Source organism: Anser anser (assembly GCF_964211835.1).
Source record: "Anser anser genome assembly, chromosome: Z".
NCBI classification, from domain to species: domain Eukaryota; kingdom Metazoa; phylum Chordata; class Aves; order Anseriformes; family Anatidae; genus Anser; species Anser anser.
The window spans coordinates 73,283,553-73,302,846 of NC_139723.1; the positions used below are offsets into that span (position 1 = coordinate 73,283,553).

At 42.5% G+C, this 19,294-nt stretch overlaps 2 protein-coding genes across 2 annotated transcripts; one reads left to right on the top strand and one right to left on the bottom strand.

Annotated features, from left to right (window-relative positions):
• Nucleotides 1–319: 319 nt before the first annotated feature.
• Nucleotides 320–11,544, bottom strand: PTGER4 (prostaglandin E receptor 4). The gene is made up of 2 exons (XM_083818429.1): nucleotides 10,319–11,544; nucleotides 320–2,454 (listed from the first exon to the last, which is right to left on the bottom strand). Exons 1-2 carry the CDS (start codon nucleotides 11,147–11,149, stop codon nucleotides 1,861–1,863), a joined length of 1,425 nt encoding a protein of 474 aa, XP_083674555.1. The 5' UTR covers nucleotides 11,150–11,544; the 3' UTR covers nucleotides 320–1,860.
• On the top strand, nucleotides 11,148–19,294 carry LOC310889559 (uncharacterized protein; the record flags this gene model as incomplete). The annotated part of the gene is made up of 6 exons (XM_083817144.1): nucleotides 11,148–11,183; nucleotides 11,272–11,843; nucleotides 13,394–13,491; nucleotides 15,305–15,392; nucleotides 16,148–16,190; nucleotides 16,715–19,294. 6 exons carry the CDS (start codon nucleotides 11,148–11,150, stop codon nucleotides 16,799–16,801), a joined length of 924 nt encoding a protein of 307 aa, XP_083673270.1. The 3' UTR covers nucleotides 16,802–19,294.

The following is a 19,294-nucleotide window of genomic DNA, read 5'->3' on the forward strand; positions in this document are numbered from 1 at the left end:
TTTAACTTCACTTCCTACATGGGTAGAGGTAAATAAGCTCAAGTGCTCCCATGTTAAAGGAACACAATGAAGCAGGCCTGAGGTTTAACTGCATGGGGGTTTTGATTTTTTTTGTTGTGTGAAAAATTTTCATGGCTCTGTGTCAATGCTCTCAGGGACATTTTCAAAGAAGGCTTCCTCTTGCTAATGATGATCGTTCTGTGGTGTTTTGGAAACTTCCAGACCCGAGTATGTTTTGAGAGTAGCTAAGCACAAAGTGTTCCAAATGGGTGGCTTTTTAAAGTGAGGAGTTGGCACTGAATGGCAGACTCTCATACACTTTTGAGCTCAAGCAGAACATTTTCATTTAATTGTTATCCCCAAAGTGATTTTGGTCAGTACAACTGCTTAAACATACCATCAACATAAGGCTCAAGATTTTCATTACAATAAAGCATTTCACATGAGAACACTTTAAGCAGCATAACATGCTTAGTATTTAACAAAACATTCTCCAAATATCTGTACAGAATTATTTTAGTAAATGGTCTTTCTGGAACAAGACCTACCCCTTACAAAACAAAACACCAGAAGTCCTTTTGTCACTAGTTAACAGCTGTTTTGGGTGATGTCTTTGCCATTAAAACTCTAGGAACAAATAATCTGCAAGAGGTACAAGACCAGAAGATGGTTCTATATAACCTACACTTTTAAATGAAGATTCTGCTTCCATGGTTTTGTATGTTTATTTGGTGGAATATCAGATTACAGCGTCATAAAATTCTATTTACTATTTAAAGTAAAACGATAAATGTTATGAAAAAATACCTTTATTACATCAGTGATGCTTTAACTAAAGTGAATATTAAGACTATTAACCAGGGGTGGAAAGTTTTAGGCCCTGATATTAAAAGCACTTCTATATGTCCTTAACTTTACGTATAAGGAGTCTCCCTGGCAGCGGAAGGGCTACTCTGATGGGCAGTGTTAAGTGTGTGCCTAAGTGCGTGCAGAATGTGGGCCGAAGTACTCAGAGAGGAGCAATGTGTTTATACATGGAAACATTCTCAGCACATAAATAAAATCTGGCTTTTTAGTATGTACATACACTGAAAGAATATTCTTAACTGAAAGGATGTGTTTTCTTTTTCTCAATGGTACATATGTTTCCGTTTCACTCGAAGTATTTACGTATTCTCAGCTAAAGAATTATATCGGCCGTGAATGTAGCACGGATAACAAATCTAAAACAAGAATGTCTTATCAGCAGGCAATACTGGGGGAAGAGAAGGCTGGCAATCATTTCTACATACCTGGTATTAGTAAGAACCCTTCTCATAGAGAAGAATAGACTTTTAAATATTTTCAGTCCTGATACATGTACAACAGTAAAAATTCACATTTTCATGCTTTAGTGAGACGCTTTAAAATCCTACTGCAGGCAGCTGTCAGAGTAGCTCTGTCCAGTTCCTAGTAGCTGCCTCACATTCTGCTCTAGTACCAGAAGCTTAAACTCTTGATAGTTGAGCAGCCACAGGAAAACACAGTTCTACCAGATTTATAAAGGGAAAGAGAAAGAAAGAAAGTGATGGGTCTTTCTATTTCAAGAGGCCCAGTAGCTCTCCTGCGTCCCAGAACAAGACCTGTTCATGTTTCCAGTCCCATTAGACCTGTCTTGTACAATTTCTGATGGCAGCGCCAATGTCTGTTCCACACAGTCCTCAGTAGTCTAAGAGAAATGTACCCATCACATGGCAAGAGAAAAATAGCCCTTTGGAGCATAGCTGAACCCCTCTCCCTTTGAATAGGCGGAATACCTATCTATTGCACCAGTTTTTCCAGCGTACCAGGAAGGATCACCAGGGTCGATGCCTTTCGTTGCTATATACACTTCTCTGATAAATTCAATGTCTCTGTGGGGAAGGTGACCTGGAGGGGGCTGCCCTTGGATGTAGAGCTGGCCCCACCACCAGACCTGATCTCATTCACCAGGAAGACACTCTCTGAGTCCTGCCCGTGTGAAGAGTCTGAGGTCTCTGAGCTGCGCAGTGTCCTTACGGATGTAGTGTCAGACTGAGCCAGACTTGCACTGGGGCCGGGAAGCAGCACGCGCCCCCCAACGCTGCTTTCACTTAACTCCGGGGGATAGAGCAGTGTTTGTGAGGTGCTGCTGATCTCCCGCAGCTCGCGGGAGATGAAGGAGGGCGACTGACTTGACACGGCAGAAGAGGTCCTGCGGCCATCCACGCAGTTGAAATTGCTCCCCGAGTGCTGCCTCCGGGCCCCTCCAATGCGGCAGAAGAGACACTTGATCTTCTCGATGGCTTTGCTGAGCACAGTCTTGCGGAGGAGGATGTAGACCCACGGGTCCAAAATGGGGTTCACCGAGGCAATGCGGATGGCTTGCAGGTCGGGGTTTTGCCTCACATCCTCCACTAATGCGGGCTGATAGAGCTGATTCACGAAGACACGGACCTACCCAGAGAGATGGGGGAGGAGAAAGGTGCAATTTTACAATTACATCAGGAAATCAAAGTTTACGTATCGAAGCAGAGATCTCGATTTACATCTGCAAGCTAGAACATGAGAATAACCTGGCAAAGCAAAGCACCTTGGATTAGCAGCCACAAATTTATTTTTGGAAATGGCAAGAAAACCAGAGATTAATCTGTTGTAAATTGATCTTTTGTGCTACAGGTAGGAAAAGAATGGCTCTTTCTCCCTGCTCCCCTCATAATTAATCCTTCAACCTTCAGTTTGGGCTGCTGCTTTTGAAACTTCTTTGTTGATGGATATAACCCAGGAACAAGGATTTAGACCTGTATCCTGCTTCCTTAGTATATCTCAAGTCTTACGCTATCTGCAAAGGGATATCTGAGTTCACTGAAGAGACCTGGCCAATCAGTTCCTCCAGTAGGGGTCTAATAATTGTATGTTTAGAAATAAATTGAAACCCATATTCTATTCCAGGTATATTAACTTCCAGAAATAAGCCCAGAGCTGTTGATTCCCTAGTTTAGAAATACCTTTTGCTGGCACCTGTCCTTACTGGAATTGTTTGTGTACCCTCAGCTGTTTGCTTATTGCAGCATGTTTTGGACAAAAGAAATAAAGGAACAAAAAGAAAGGTCCCTCACAGTTTGGAGATTTTTAATAGGTCAAGATGATGAGATCATTCCAGTGCTGGACTGGAGTGCTTTGCTCACCTACATGAGCCATCATCAGGTCCTACTTAGAAAAGCGTGAAAATGCTTATCGAGTAGTTAGGAATTGGAGATTCTGAAGCTGCCTTTTGAATTAGCACTTTCAGTTTATCATGCACAAAATTTAAGACAGGATCCTGTCATCTACACAGAAATGCCTCCTTCAAGTTCTTCCTTTGAATCTAAGAAAAAAAAAAACAGTCCCTACCCTGGATTTGGGGCTACTTCTGTAATGCTGTTCTAAGGCACAGGCCAGTTCTTTGACATGAGTTGTTGTTATCTTTCCAGTGTCCCTAAAGAGCATGATGTCATACGAGTTTGTTTATCAGTCCCAAATAGCTGCTCTGTTTTAGCAAGACCTACGCAGTGTCCTGCATTTTAGGAAGGCCTAGGAAAGCCACTGAAAAGAACGGATAATGGAACATGAAGTTTACTTTGGACTTCTTAAGGTAAGGCTAAATAAATCTATTACTTCTCTTTTTATGTGATACAGTAGAAATCTAGTAGCAAAAGTATGGATGTTTTAAAGTCTCAGACTTAGCTTCTGAAATGAATCAAGCCTGGCCTAGCTAGGAGAAGGTTACAGGCAAGGAGGCAGACAAGCATTTAAACAACAGCCAAACTAGAACAGCCTCCTCGAGTCATTTTTACTAGAAGTTATACTTGTGAAGCCTGGTGAAAAAAATCACAAATCTTTTAGAGAAATTTTCCTGCAGCAGGGCAATGTGGGGGTATTCTGCCTGTCAGGATTCAGAGCTTGAATGTGCTCCAAAGCTATAAACAAAGTATATTTAAAATAATGCAGAGTGCTTCTTCGGAAGTCCTATGCATACAATCTCTCTCAAATCAGTGAGTGTGAAACTGATGATCATCTATATTTTCTTTCTCACTACTTTTGTATGGGTTTATGGGTAACAAAACCTTCACACAGAATTCCAAACATGGGAAAATCTTGAACTGATACAGAACTATAATGATCTGAGTTTTACTCTCTGTTACTTTCCTAATTATTTCTAACATTGCGTATGTTTTTTTGACAACTAATTTACAGAGCTGATTTTTCTGTTAAGCCGCACACACAATTGAAGTACTTTAAAGCATATTCCTATGCATGTAGATCTTGTCTGGTTTTTTATTTATTTATTTATTTTTCTTTGAATTTTTTCATTATTTGTTTGTCTCCAAACTGCTGCCACTCTTATCTGATATCCATCACCAAAGAACTCTGTGTACTGCTGGCTGAGAGACGACCAGTCCCTCCAGAGTCCAAAATTCGTAAATACAGTTTTGCAGGCATTCACTGAGGATTATTTCTTTAAAAAAGGCACATTGCTGAAATCTCCTGCTGTGGGCTTTTGGAAGTGGTGTCCAGGAGAGCCGTCCTCTCCCCCGCGGTGAGCGCAGCTTGCAGGAGCGCACCGCTAGGTGGCACAGATGTCCCGCAGTCGCAGCATCCCCGCTCCCCAGACCGGGTACCCGCAGCTCTTGCTAGCTGCCCCCATTCCCATGGGCAGCAGTTGCAGCCCCAAGGGCGGGAGAGCAAACGTAAAGGCACTGCCAGTGATATCAGCTCTGCAGGTGGGGATTAGTCCTGGGACTTGCATAAGCTTATGCAAGTAGAGCTGCACTTGGTGACACAGGCTCTGAACCTGAAAAGCAGATGTCAGGTTTCCATAACGTGAAACTCTGAAAAATGAGTTGATGAGACGATGGCATCAGCTAAACGCTAGTTTGAAATCTACTTGGCCATGTGTGTGAGATTCCCTTCTCCCCCCTTCCCCTCCCCCCCCCCCCCCCCCAAAAAAAAAAAAAGCTGGTAAGAGGTCATAAATACATGAAGAACCTATTTCCCTTAAGGATTTGACCTGCACCGTAACAACATTTCTTTACAGATGCTCCTCCTTTTTCTATGCTGAGATTTTCCTTTATGCAAGGGAATATACCCTGAAGGTGTGTAAATGCTGGTCGATGTATCTAACCATTGATCATGGGAAGGGTACCTGCCCTGAGAGGCAGGAATCTAAAGGACAGTGTTGTGGGAGTGGAGGACTGCTAGCAGCTCATGCTAACTACATACAGTCATTACCACGAATATCAGAGGTGTGACACGGAGAGGTATTTACTGATAAATTCATCCACATCACAGAACCAGAAGGCATACTTTGAAGATAGCTGAAGTACACAGACCAACTTTGGAGACCTGATTTTTATTTTCCTTTTTTTTTTTTTTTAAAGTTAGACCTATAGTTACACATCAGTGACTTAATAGTGGGATTGTTCCTTTGATAAGCACCACCTGAAGTTGAAGTACCTGATTCACCTTTCTCTGACTACCTGGTAGAGTTTACGGAAAGACAAAAATGTCTTTAAGTGCTGACGCTGTGGTTGAAAAGTACAATCGCAAATTGCACAGCTTGCTTTATGTTATCTCTGTATGCTTTATTTCCTTGTGACAGATATGTGACGTGTAGGGAAGAGATTCCTAAAATGGACTTACTTATTGAAAACTTTGTACCATACAAAATTGTTTCAATTTCACAGAAAGGTCCCATGTCTTTTCTTAGCAGCCCCCCAAAATGTCAAATGCATTAATCAAATCAGACCTGTTGCATGGATTACATATTAATCACAATATGGTAAAAATTAATCTGTGTTGGAATGTCACTTTATGATTTCTTTACAACCTGGTAAAGAAAGAGCATTTGTTAACGTATCACCTACACTAACAGTAAGAGATGTATCCTATTTTGGCTACAAGTCTTCTGTTACAGGATGAAGCATGATGAAGGATATTGCCTTGCATCTTCTTAGTAAATCCCGAGTAAGTGGAATTCATTACTGTGTTAGCTAAGCTGATGTTTGAATTTCTGCAGTTTAAAATCCTGATTAAAGAAAGAAGCGAATGGGAACAATTCAAGTCTCAATAGAACGAGGTTTAAATGTTACATCTGCAGCCACAGAATACAGGCAACATATTTTGAAAGTATTTGTGGTTTGTTTGCAGTTGTGTTAAGAAGCACGTTGCTTCATGGTGCATTGAGTTTATGGTGAAGCGATAGGTAGTTGTAGATCACAGTCCTGCGTGTTTGCTGCTTTTCTTTTTTACTAAATATGAATGTGAATCATGACTTCTATTCCTATGCAGTATGATAAAGTGACTAACATACTTATTGTTCCAGAATAATTAAAGGAGTAGTTATCTTCATAGCTTCTACCTGCCCTCATAAAATCTCCCCACATACTGATAGGATAATTTTAAAATCTGTATAGTAGAAAGCAGGAAACAAGTTTTTCAGCTCTACAAGCCAATACCCTTTGCCCTTCAAGGGTTTGGTGTCTGCTGTAGCAAATCACTCCATTGCTCGAAAATCATGCCTGCCACCTTGCTGGTTTTGGCTGCAGACAGCCCCTGTACTTCCGAGACAAGCCAAAACAAACCAAAAGAAAATCCAAACTTTTAGGTCAATTAAACATTAAGTTAGAAACCTTTGATTATTTCATATGATCAAGCACATGCACACCTTGAAACATAGCATTTTATTTTCAGTTTCACTGCAATTCAGCAATGTTCAGTGGTCAGGATCAGGAAAAGTCACATACTTAAAAATCTAAAAGTGTCTGACAGGCTGCTGGAGTGAACTGGAGTTTGAATACTATGTGCTTGTGTACGCTCAAAAGGGTTGGTTTTGTCTTTTGTAAAGGCTGGATAGCAATTTCTAATATGCTCTTGACACCCCTCCCCTCCCATGAAACTCATCCCCTACTTTTAAGTATATTCAATTCTGTTTTCTAAAAACTCACAGATTTTTAAAAGATGAAATAACCAATGTGGAGTGCAGGAAAGAGGCAGCATGCAATTTGTGTATTTTTTTCCTTATTTCATTTTTAAACTGTTGTAAGAGTCTTCTTCATGCCTTCCACACCACTTTCTGTACACTGAGAACACATCAGGTTACATCAGAAGGTTATTTTTGCTAATGATTTTTGTTCAACTTTTTTCCCTTAATAAATTTGATCAGCCTTCAGCTCTGCAAAGTTAATTCAGTCTTTTGTACAATGCTCAATAATTTTGCTATAGTAGTTGTCATTGTAAAATTTTGCTGATTTTATGAATAAATCACTAAAATGCTAAACAACTTTACTTGCAAACCAAGTCCTGGAGCATTTCATTATTAAGAACGTCTGTTCTCTGTGACTCAGCTTGCTGTTCTTTAACCACTTTTTAAATCAAGCCAAGCCTTTTCTTATTATTTCAGGGCTATTTAATATTTTAAGACGTGAAAATTTTTGTTAAACCCTAGTAAATACAGTTTGCTGGACTGCCTCTGTGTACTAGTTTATTGTCTTGTGAAAGTGTTAATTCTAAAAAGTTAGAAGCTTACGTCTCTCTTTCTGAAGTTGCTTTGACTTCAGTGATAGTTTATTCAGCTGAAATCATCAGTAGGAAATCAGCTCATCAGAAAATGTCAGTCACAAATCACCCTCTGAGCTTGCTTTGTGTATCTGAATCATGCCACCACCACCTTACTACTTGTATGTTCTTGGTGCCCGCCAGGATCTCCTGTTATAAACGCACCTCTCAGTCTCCTCTGTGGTGACAGCTCCGTAGTTTAATTCAGAGGAGCTCGTCTGAGTCATGAAAATGTATGTGTATATGAGTGATTTTCCTGTCTCTGCTGGTGGCTCTTTCTAAGGATTTATAGCATAAAGGTGTCACTTCTCTGAGTTTATCCTGGAATGCTTAACCTCAGTGCATAAGTAACACAGAGGGCTTAATACACATATGCAACAGTGCATCACCGTATAAAGAAACATAAATGGGTACAGGTTATTCCCACGGGGGAGGCAAATGACTGATAAAAGCTACCTTTACAATGAAGCAGTTTAACCATGCTGGACACCGTAATGATGTGTCTATATGTGTTTAAAAAAAAAAAAAGTTTTTTTTTCCTAGTCACGCACCTAAGTGAAATACGGAAATAGTGAAATGACAGTCTTTTACTTTGTTTTACATACAGAAGAAATCTGCGGCTTTAGCTGAGAAAAGCTACCATCTGTGAGCACTCTCGAGGCAACACCATGCCTTTGTAAGAAGCGAAATCAAGGTCTGAGAGAGCTTCAGAACTTCGTCACCCGCACCTTCACACATGTTAAGGTTTTCACCAGCTACTGTTTAAATAATAAATCTCTCGCCCCACCCAAGTTCATTAATTTTAAGTGTCAACAATCTAGTTTCCTTTCTGGCAATCTCTCCCTCTTGATTTCCCCCCCCCCCCTTTTTTTTTTTTAAAGACTTTATAAAAGCTTCCCTAGCTCCTAATGTATATGAACAATTTCATTTTGCACTCAGCTGTTCTCTAGCTAGTCCTCCGTGGGATAAGGTTTTGGCTTTTTCCTGACACCACAGAAGTCCATCAGCTGGTACCCTGCACTGTGTTGTGACATTGCATTTAATTCCCAGAACCTGTTCTCTGCGTTTGCCAGCATCTCTTTTGAAGACAGCATATTGTTATTTTGTGAAGTAGCTGCTACAATATTAGATTAATCGCATTAAGTACTGTGGGCCCACAGGTACTCTCAGGGTTTGGCCACTCTACAACCTGATTCCTTCCAGTGTGGCAAGTCGGCTTGCCCGTGAGGTTTCTGGTGCTGGACTGCAGAACAGGTTGCGTGAGGTTCCTCGATCTAACACGCGTGCCGCTCAGAGGCAGCCTGTGCACAACTCAAACGGCATGTTTTGATTTCCTTTAGGCGACGAGCAATAAATGGACAGGAAAGTGTCCAGTTATGCCATGGCACAACGCGAAGTGACACGGCGCTGTGGGACAGGAGACAGCCTTCAGCGACAGCCCGAGCACTGGTGCTCCAGCAAAGCCACACTCCACTGGCTTCTGTTTATGTTAGTAATGTGGCAAAACTGGCCTGACCCTTGCAGTTACACCCTCCTTTGAAGCAGGGGGATGGACTCACTGACCTCTCCGAGCTTTCAGACGTATTTTTCTGAACTTCCTTACTGAGCTGTAGCCTGTTTGTTTCGCATCCCCAGCTGGCCACTTGCATCTCACGCACATCACAACCCCTCTGTGACACTGGGATTGCAGAATAGTTCCTACCTACAATAAAATCCCTGAAAACAATCCATCTTCCAAAAACACTTTCTGTCTAAGAAGTAGTGCTTGGCTCCCTAAACTGTGTTTTGGAAGGTGGCGAATAAGGCAAGCCAGCTGCTTGTTTAATGTTTCTGAGCCAGAAGGGGAGAGAAGTTCGCCAAGTTTTATTATGGTGGGTGGCAAGCAAGAACTGAGCCTCGAGCTGGTGTGGTTTTTTTTTTGTCTTCCTTTGAGATAAGGTGGAGGAATAGAAGAAAGTAGATCCTGCATGTTCAAGTCAATGACAGTAATTGTACCAGCTGTTTCAGAAAATTAGCAAATGGTTAGTGGTAATGTTGTCTGGCATTTTGGTATGATCTCTAGCTTCATGTGGGCCAGAATCCTCCAATTCCCATTTAACAGAAAATTGCACTAAGTGGCTCCACTGAATTTAGCCCTCCAACACTGGGGAGCTGTTTGAGGGCTATAAATGCATGGGATCTACCCCCAGTGAATCCTTCAGGATGGGACCTCAGTTCTGGTTTTGGGCGCGAAGCGCTCTGCACCTTGCTGGTGCCACATGAAGAGAACTCTCTCCTCCTGCCAGATCCTACAGACTGCTGTACACTTCATCAGCAGAGTGCCTATTTTAAAAACACAATAAGCATCCAGCAGTGTGGGCCAGCCCCAAACCTCACTCATCACAAATTAATTTTGGAAATGAACTTTAAAGTGCCTTTAGCTCTCAATAAGATTTTTTCTGTGTGGATTCCAGTTAAAGGGTGGAAAATTTGTTAAGAATTTTTGGCATTGTATGTCAGCCAATCAAAGGAGCCTGGGACTTGGGATGAGCGTGTTTCTTTTCTTGTAAATATAAACCAGTACAACTCTCTTCTATCACCACGTATGCATGCTAACTGCGCTGAAATTACTCTAGAGTTTGCAGCACCAGCTAAATGGGATTCTGTCCTACAGGCACAGGCTAGGAGGAGAAAAGACTCAGCAATGTGGGTGATGGAAGAAGAAGGGTTGCACAATGTTACTCACCACAAGAGGAATGGAGCAGATGAGCACCACCAGGGAAGTGGCAATGAGCAGAATAACCATCTGGATCTCTGCTCCGGCCATCCGACGGAAGCTCCGGCGTCTGCGAAAGTCAGATAAGCGGCTGGAGGTGGTGTCTGTCCCCAGGGATGTGCGTCGCATGAACTGGCGGTGCATGCGAATTAGGGCCACGCAGACCAGGATGTTGCAGATCACTGTAACCATGATCAGGAAGGAGCTGAAGCCAGCGTACATGTAGGAATATGCTGCATGAGTGGCCTTCTTTGCTCGCCAGTCTATGAAACACCAAGTGTCAGGGTACTGCCGGGTTGATTTGCCAAGCCCCATGCTGGGGAGGGCGCAGAACAAGACGTTGGAAGCGTAGATGGCGAAGAGCGTGAGCCCTGCCAGCTTCTTATCTACGTAATGGTTGTAGAAATAGGCATGGTTGATAGCCAGGTACCTTTCAATTGACATGGCACAGATAATGCTGAGGCCAGACAGTCCAAAGAAGAGGAGGATGAAGGAGCTGTACTCGCACAGCGCGTCTCCTCCTGGCCAGCGATTCTGCAGGTAAGTGGCAATAGTGACCGGACTCACCAGGCAAGTCCCCAGGAGGTCGGTGACCGCCAGCCCGCAGACCAGTGTGTAGAAGGTGGTCTCCTTCTGCTCCTTCCGGGACTTGCAGAGCACCACGATGGCGATGAGGTTGCCCACCACACCGAAGATGAACATGACGGTGGGGATGGTGGGGGGCTTCCCACCCTCGGCCCCGCCGGCGGTCCCGTTGGCGGAGCCGTTGGCAGGTGGCATGATGGTGGGGCTGAAGGACATGGCGCTGCCGCTGCGGAGCCGAGGCAAGGAGAGGGTCCGGGAAGGAAAAGCAAAGGAGGAATCGGGGAGGAAAAAATGGAAATTACGAAAGAGGAGAGAGGAAAATTGCCGGTGTGGTTTAGGCAAGAAAAAAAAAAAAAAAAAAAAGAGGAAGGAAAAAAAAAATCGTGAGAGGAGACGAAGCGGGGGCAGCCCCGGCTGGCAGCGGGGAGAGCCGAGCGCAGCCCAGCACCGGATCCCAGCGGATCCCCGCGGATCCCGGCGTCCTTCGCCGCCCCTCTCTCTCTCAGCGGCACCGGCGAGGGCTCCAGGTGCCGGCGGGGGCGTCGCGGGAAGGTGCCGGAGCGCGGTGCCCGCCGCTCATCCCCTCCTTCTTCCCTCCCTCCCTTCCCTTCCTTCCCTTCCCTCCGCGTCGCGGGGCTGGGGCTCCTCTCCCCTCAGCGCCGCGCTCCCGCCGAGTTTCGCCGCGGAGGGCGGAGGCGGCCCGGGGCAGCCGCCGCCGCCGCTCCCCGCCCTCTCGCTCCATTGGCCGGGCGGCGGCGGGCAGGGCCGGCCCGCGGCACCTCCGCCCGCGGCGGGGGCGGCTGGGCGGGAGGGGGCGCCCAACGGCCGTGAGGGGCCGCGAGGGGCCCGCGAGGGGACCGCGAGGGGACGTGGAGGGGCACCTGCCGCCGCCCCGGCCCGCTGAGGGAGGGTCGGTCCCGCCGTGGGGGCGGGTGGCCGGGAGATAAGGCGGGTGGTGCCGCGGGACCGCGGCGGGAGCTCTTGCATCAGGCTCCCGCTGCCAGCCGTCGGCTTTCCTCACAGCCCGTCATCGATGTATTGCTTCTCCCTGGCTCCCGTGCGCGGCTGATGGCGTTGCTAAACACAGGAAGGGTGTGTGTGCGTGTGAGGGACGTGTTTGTGTGTTTGTGTCGAGGGCTCGCTTTAGCTTGACCACGAGGAGATCACGTACGGGCTTGGGAATAGGATTGTACTTGCCGGCGGAGCCCGGTCGTTGTGGCTGGGCTGACGGTGGGACGAGAGCTGTGTTTATCTGATGCTTGGCGCGGTGGCACTCAACGAGCAGCGGTGATTGACGAGTCCCTGGAGCAGAAACACCGGCATGGAGCTCACACCACGACAGGTGGACACACGCAAAGGTGTTCCTCTGAGAGGAGATGCACCAGTGGTGCCTGTGCCTGGTCAGGAGCAAGGTCCTCAGACCGCCATGCCGTGTCCAACACCTGGCTCATGCTGGCCGCACGGCCTCTCTCCTACATGAGATGACATCAGTTGCTACAGTGGATACGAAACCCGTGCCCTGAAGCACGAAATTTATATCCTTAAGCAGAACCTCTTCTCTGAAGTAAAGGCAAAACATGTTACCAAAGTCTAATCTTTTTTCACTCTTACTATCCTCCACCCCCCCCTTTCTCTAAACCTCTGGCAGCGGTGATGTCATGGTGTGCTGACAGTAAAAATTCTGCCAGGGCAAAGTGCATGAGGCCGTGTATCGAAGGGAAGAGGGTGAATAATACCAGTTTTCAACGTTGTGTGAGCAGATGTGGAAAAAAAGGCGACTTTTATGATTTGATCATTCAGCATTTTAGTGTTGTTATCTTGCTTCTTGGAAAATAAAGTTCATTCTTAGGAAATATATTTGGCTTTAAAATAACTCGTATATAAATAAGCTATACTAGTTTTGGTGGTCTGTTCAGATAGAGTAAATAGGACTTTATACGTTTGGCTGGTATGACAGCTCTTCAAGCCTCTACAAAATCAGAAGAATATTCTGTCATAAACGTAGAGCTACATGTGGGAGTAGAGGTTGCTCAATTAAGTTTGCCTAATTGTCAGAAACAAATCAGAAGCAGCCCAAAACACTTGCAAAGGACATGCACAATGTAACGCACTGCACAATGATTTTTTTTTCTTATCTTTTAAATAGTTTTCCGGGTGTTGCAGCATAAGAACACCTGGTCTGGGTGTTCCAGGAAAGCTGCCCCTGGTACACAGCAGGCTCTGAATTCAAGCTGTGTAACTGTACGTGTTTTCTCTGTTGTCCTTCTTATAAACTGGGACTTTGGTGCTCTGGTATTAGAGGCCATTATGTGGGATTAAGTTAACACAGGTGCAGCAGTATAGGAGAAGAATTGCCTGACTTCCCTGAAGCAGAGCAAAGGTTTCTAATAACTAAGGGCAGAGGAAATGATTTGTGCTTCTGTGTTGCTGCTTTTTCTTTGACTTTTTCCTTACTTACAGATCCAGTCTCATGAAGTATTTTGACCATCTCGTAACAGGTTGTGTGTCTTCAGAAGTCTTAGTCTACAGAAGTAGAGAGTGCTCAAGTCTTTTGGGGGGTATGTATACCTGTGTGTCTGTGTGGGAGAATGAATGCTATTTTTCATTCTACAAGGTTTGTCTTGCAGTGAGTATATCTAAATAACTGATTAAAAATGCAGAGGAGCCAAGGAGACCAGTGAAATAACAATAGAAATGTAGCTTTGAATGCAAGGATAGTGAGATCAGTTTTTTGAAATAATGTTAGTTCTTAGAGAATATGATAGTTACAGAAGTGTCGTACAGATTACATGTGATTTTACTGTATCTCTCCTTCGTGTAAGAATTCTCAAATAACTAGAAAAACTTAGTAAGTTTTAGGAATTTCCCTTAGAATTAATAGTTCCGATATCTAGAACTCATAGTCAAGATGAGAATGATAATCATACAAAAGATTTAGTCTTCAGAGGAAGGAAGACACTTAAAGTGGAACTGAAAAACTGAAGAAATTCCGCTTGCAAGGTGAGTAGTCATGCTGTCACAGCAATAGTGTCACGCATTGTAGCACTGAGTAACCACCAAAGAACTTGTATGTGAAAACCGCATAGGGGACAAGTCAAAATAGCATGAACAAAAACCAAAAGCTTCTGAATGATAATCAAGTATGGAATAAAACTTCTCATTTTAAAAACACTAAACGAGATAACACGATCACTAGTTTATAAAATGGATGCAAACCATTGTAGTGTATGTGATTTAAATGTGCTTTGCTCTTTACTTATATACACAATTACATGACCACCACACAATAAACAAGACTTTTTAAACATGAGGCTTATTGACCAGTGGAATAGTTCATTTGGAAATGTTTTTGATTTCTATATTGTTAGTGGTCTTTTAATCAGGCGAAATAAACATTGTGATATCCTATGGCTCAAGCAGAAGCACCAGACTTGCTAACAATGATTAGGATAAACTTTACTTGTCTCAAAGTAATTTTTTTCTTTTTTTTTCTGATTTTAGTACTGTTACAATTGTTAGAAGATTAATACTCAAATACATCAGTGAACTACTATGGCTTGATTAGTTGAGCTATATAGAGCTGTATAACTATTTGTGGTTATAATTCTAGCATGGTGAAAGAGATTTAAATGTGCATACTTGGCCTTCCCTCCCCCATTCCTTTCCCTGTCCCCCCCTCACCATGATGTGATAAGAGGCTCATAATTATTCAGCATTTCTTGGCTGCCACATGACAGCCTTTTTCAAGCTCCTTTAGCCTGCTGATGGTCCCAAAGCCCTACCTGTGTTGCTCAGAGGGAGCTAGACTGTAGACAACTAACCTATTGAAAGGTCTAGCGAGTGGAGCTCTTTGTAATTTTGACACCAAAATGCCAGTGTAGGCTTGTAAGTTAATGTCTTCTTTACTGGAAGTGCTCCTATGAGCTCCATTTCCAGATGAACTGCATTTTCAGTGGCTTTGTAAGTTGGGCACTAGAAGTGGATATGCAACCAATTTTGGATTTTCTGAGTTCTTAACATATTGCAGGCCTGAAACAATGGTGTGCATGGTAAACTCCCGTTAAATAATTCAGGATCAATAGTATTCTTGAATTACTCAACCGTTTGTCAACTTTTCTCCTTTGGTGGGAAATTTAGCTACATGAAAACTTCCTTGTTGCATTTTGCTTAATTTTTGTTCAGCTATTCATGCTTTTGACATATTTTTTTTCAGGGAAAAAAAACAACAAACAAACACAACATAACACAACACTGAGATGTTGAGATGGCTATTACTAAACTATGCCTGTATGCCAAAATAAAATCATTATTAATAGACAGTGGAAATAGACCGAACCAAATGTTACATAATGGTCTTTAATTAATCAATAGGAAAGAAAAAATACACGAGGAGTAAGTTGAAGAAACATTTAAAAGGAAGTGGGAGATTCTGTAATGTAATTGGAATGGAAATAGCATTGTAAGTAGATACAAGTTTTTATATTTTAAAGCACATAATGTTTTTCTGCCCGCAGATTTTCTTGTAACATCATCACAGATAATAAAGTATTAGATTTACAAATGCAGGTAAACCAGTATTAGATTTAGATGTATTAGATGTACAAGAAAACCAGTATTAGATTTCTTTTAAGAGTTCCAGTTATTACTAGCCTGACTAGTAATATTACTAGTACTTCTGGTACATTTCCTTTGTACCTGATGAAACAGCTTGCTGTGTGGGGGCTTTCCCTGGGAGGGGGAATTCTCTGGGGAGGAAGGGGTATCTCCGGGCCACTCCGTGAGAGCAGTCCCCATCGCCCTTTTCTCCCTGCATGACCATCCAGGAAAGACCTGCAAACTGCCACTGGAAGAGGAGCTGATGGGGAGCAGGCCCACAAGGCACCTCTGCGCTCCTGCAGGATACTAATACTCCCAGAAAATACAATGTGTTCCGTACTAGTCAATCATGATACTGAAGTTATTATTTTTTTTCCCAGTTTAAATGAAGCTATTAATCTTTACAGTACACAATGATTTTTTCCTCTGTAATAACATTTGTTACTGCAGTGTTATATAATTCTATTTTAGCAGTTAAAAAATCTGCATTGAGTTACTTACTCTTTTCTCCCAATTCATTTCTTCAAAGCAATACAGTTAAATTAGCTTCTTCCTCAACAGTTGCTTACTATTTTTTTCTGTTTTTTCTAAGATGGACGGTGCTTACTTGTCTTTCAGAGGCCAACGGCATAGAAGGGGTGTTCATAGAAGAGCACAAATGGTTAGTTTTTAACATCTATTCTTATTTTTCATACATCTAAATAATTATGGCTACTTCAGGTCTTACCTGATGAATTACAAGTAGACAGTAATGTCCAACAAAAATGCTACAAATTGAATTCCTTTCATGCACAAACTGTTGCACCTTCGTTAAAGCAAACAACTATATTTTTAGAACATATGCTGGATTGGTTTTGCAGGGAATTTTAGAAGGCATGTTGTAAGTATTAGTAATTTGATTTTTTTCATTTGTTTGTTTTGTTTTGTTTTCAGCAGCTGGCTGCGTGGGGTGTAGGTTTTGTTGTGTGTGGTAGACAGTAGTGGTGGAAGCAGACAGAACCTAGCACTGCACAGGAAGTAGTTCTCTGACAGGTCCTGTTGCTGTCTAGTTCTGCACATTTTCCACGAGAGAGTTGAAGACATAAGATTCTTTCTAAGGATCCTGATGGTAATGGTAATTCTTTGATGATATCTGTGTGCCAGAAATTTCAACAGACTTTCTTCTATTTTTTTTTTTTTCTCCAGAGGTATGATAATGGTAAACAGGAATGTGTTAAACAATCATATCCTGTAACTTTGAAGAAGGAACTGAAGTTATTCACTTCTGTTTGAAACTCATATCAAGTGTTAAAAGATGTGCACCATATACCCCTGTGATGAAATCAGTCGACCTGGGATTTTTGCAGCCAGATCAACAGTCGTGGAAGTTGCATAATTCATGTGATTTTGTAGCATTCCTTTCCTTGTTGTCATACTTGTCTTTGGTGTTTTTTAACATCTCCTTGTAAAATAAACCCATCTTTCTCTGGAAAAATCTACTTCCTCTATACAAATTGTGTTCTCTGTTTTTGTCCTGATTAAGCATTCCAAGAAGACTGTCAATAATTTTGAGGTGAAGTGTTTTCTTCAGTGAAGGTACTTGGATCATCTTTCAAAAGAAAACCAGAATCCTTGGTAGTAAGAGCTGAGCTGGTATGCCACCTATGCAGCATGAAGGCTGGCTTGGCATCTGATTTCAGCCTAGATGGGAGTTACGATCAGTTCAAAAAGTTGAATAGAAGTTTCTTCTTGTACCATCCTGTTCACGGTGAGGCTGGGCTTGAAAGTGTTTTTAACTGTCAAGACAGATTAACAATTAATAGTGCAATGCAATGGCTTTTTCATTGCCTGGTGGAAGAATTCTCTTGATAAACGCTGAGGCTGGCACTTTGGGAAAGACTTTTCCTTTAAATAAATGACAATTACAATTATTTGGGATGTTTTTGTATACTATGTAACCACTGTATATAATCAAATCTTTCATGGTGTGAACTTCATCACATTGTGCTTTGAGTTCTGAAAGATTCCAAGACCAAGAAAATACAAACCAAGGAGCTACTGATTACTGTATGTAAATCAGCAGCTTGGTTCTTAGAAAAAACTATTATTCTCATTTCAGAAAGGCTAATTCTGTGGGAATGATTCATTTATTAAGAGAGTCAGTTATCTTTCACAAAGAGGACACTCACTGCAAAATTATTGGAGTAAAACCCAGCGTTAGTAAGCCTACAGTAACAGACAAGTGGTATTTGCAATTGAATGCTTTTAAGAATGTCTGTAGAAAGCTGTTAAGGAAATTTTTTCTTGCCTGTAAATTCTCTGTTATTCCAGCAGAGGGTAGTTTATCCTCTAGGAAGCTAGGTGTGTTGAAGGAATGATCAGGAAAGGTAACTCGATGATTCCCATTTCCGTTTATTTGAGATAGAGCAATAAATAGAGCAATAAAAATTATCTTCAACTGACTGACGTTATCAGATTAACAAATGCAGAAACATATTGTTAGGCTACAGAATGTTCTTAGACTGGAACTGGAAGAGGCAGCCAAATTCAACAGCAGTCCCCTTTCTGTTCTGCTACCAAGCACTTCATTTGCCCTTTAAGAATTACTGCAGTTTGCTTGTGCTGGGAACAGTTTCATTATCAGCCTGATGCTTAAGAGCTACTTGACTTTCATTTGGCAGCTGGTAAAGTAGATACAACACGAAACTTTTGCAGTGGATGCACAGACTAGCTCTATTTGAAGGTTATTTGGCGTGTTTGTAGTTGCTTAAAAATTCTTTGAGATCTGGACTGATGCAATTGTATCTACTCTCACCTCTTTATGGCGAGGGTATTTTAGCAGTGGTGTTGAGACACATACCACTTAAAGCTTGCCACAAAGGTAGTAGTGGCTCTACAAATGGTGTTATCCACCAGCCCTACTTCTGCCACTGTTCCCACTGCTACAGCACCTGTCCATGTTTGTGGACTCTTGCAGTGGTACCTGCCTGCACCTGCTCTCTGCTATACTGACAGCATGCAGTGACTGTAGAGATACTCTGTGAGTCCTCATCTTCTCTGGCTAATTTTTTTAAGCAATCATCAGAGAGGAATCCTGCCTGTAAGCTTCAGTGGCTGTCAGTCCTGAAGTGCAGCAGAAACTTTTGTGGTATGAGAGCGTGAAGGAGTGCAGTGACCACCACGTTCTGGGAAGGGTAACAGAAGGAATCTGTGGATCCACAGCTATTCTGTTGCTACTGGAAAATGGAACCTACTACTCAGAATGTGTTTCCATTGAAGGCATCATTTCAGCCCTATACAGCTCCTGCTGGATAGTACAACCAGTACTATGCTGAATATTTTGATTTTGATCTTCCATATTGTTTTTCTCTTTAAAAAAAAAAAAAAGTACTCCCTTAAGAAACCTGAATATGGTTAGCGTCAATCATGTCCATGGAAATACTTCTGAGGCTATTTTGTGCTCGGTGTAAATATTCCCCGGCTTTTTCTGTGGTGTACAGGACTTTGTTTTTTCTCTTTTTTTGAGTATATGTCTGTGTCAGGCAGTCTAGAAAGTAAAATCTAGCTGTATCCTTCTGTGTTCTAGCCTTTTTTTCCCCTTCTAGTTTTGAATCTGCATTCAGAAATGACGCTTCACTGTTTTCTATTTGTTGGAAAAATAAACAGACTGTAACAGGGATGAATGATGTATCTAAATTCTTTATTTTGGAGCAATACAGGTATAATTAATTACATTGACTCCATTTTTAAACCTACGTGATCAAAGAAGAGCAGAAAAGCTTTTAT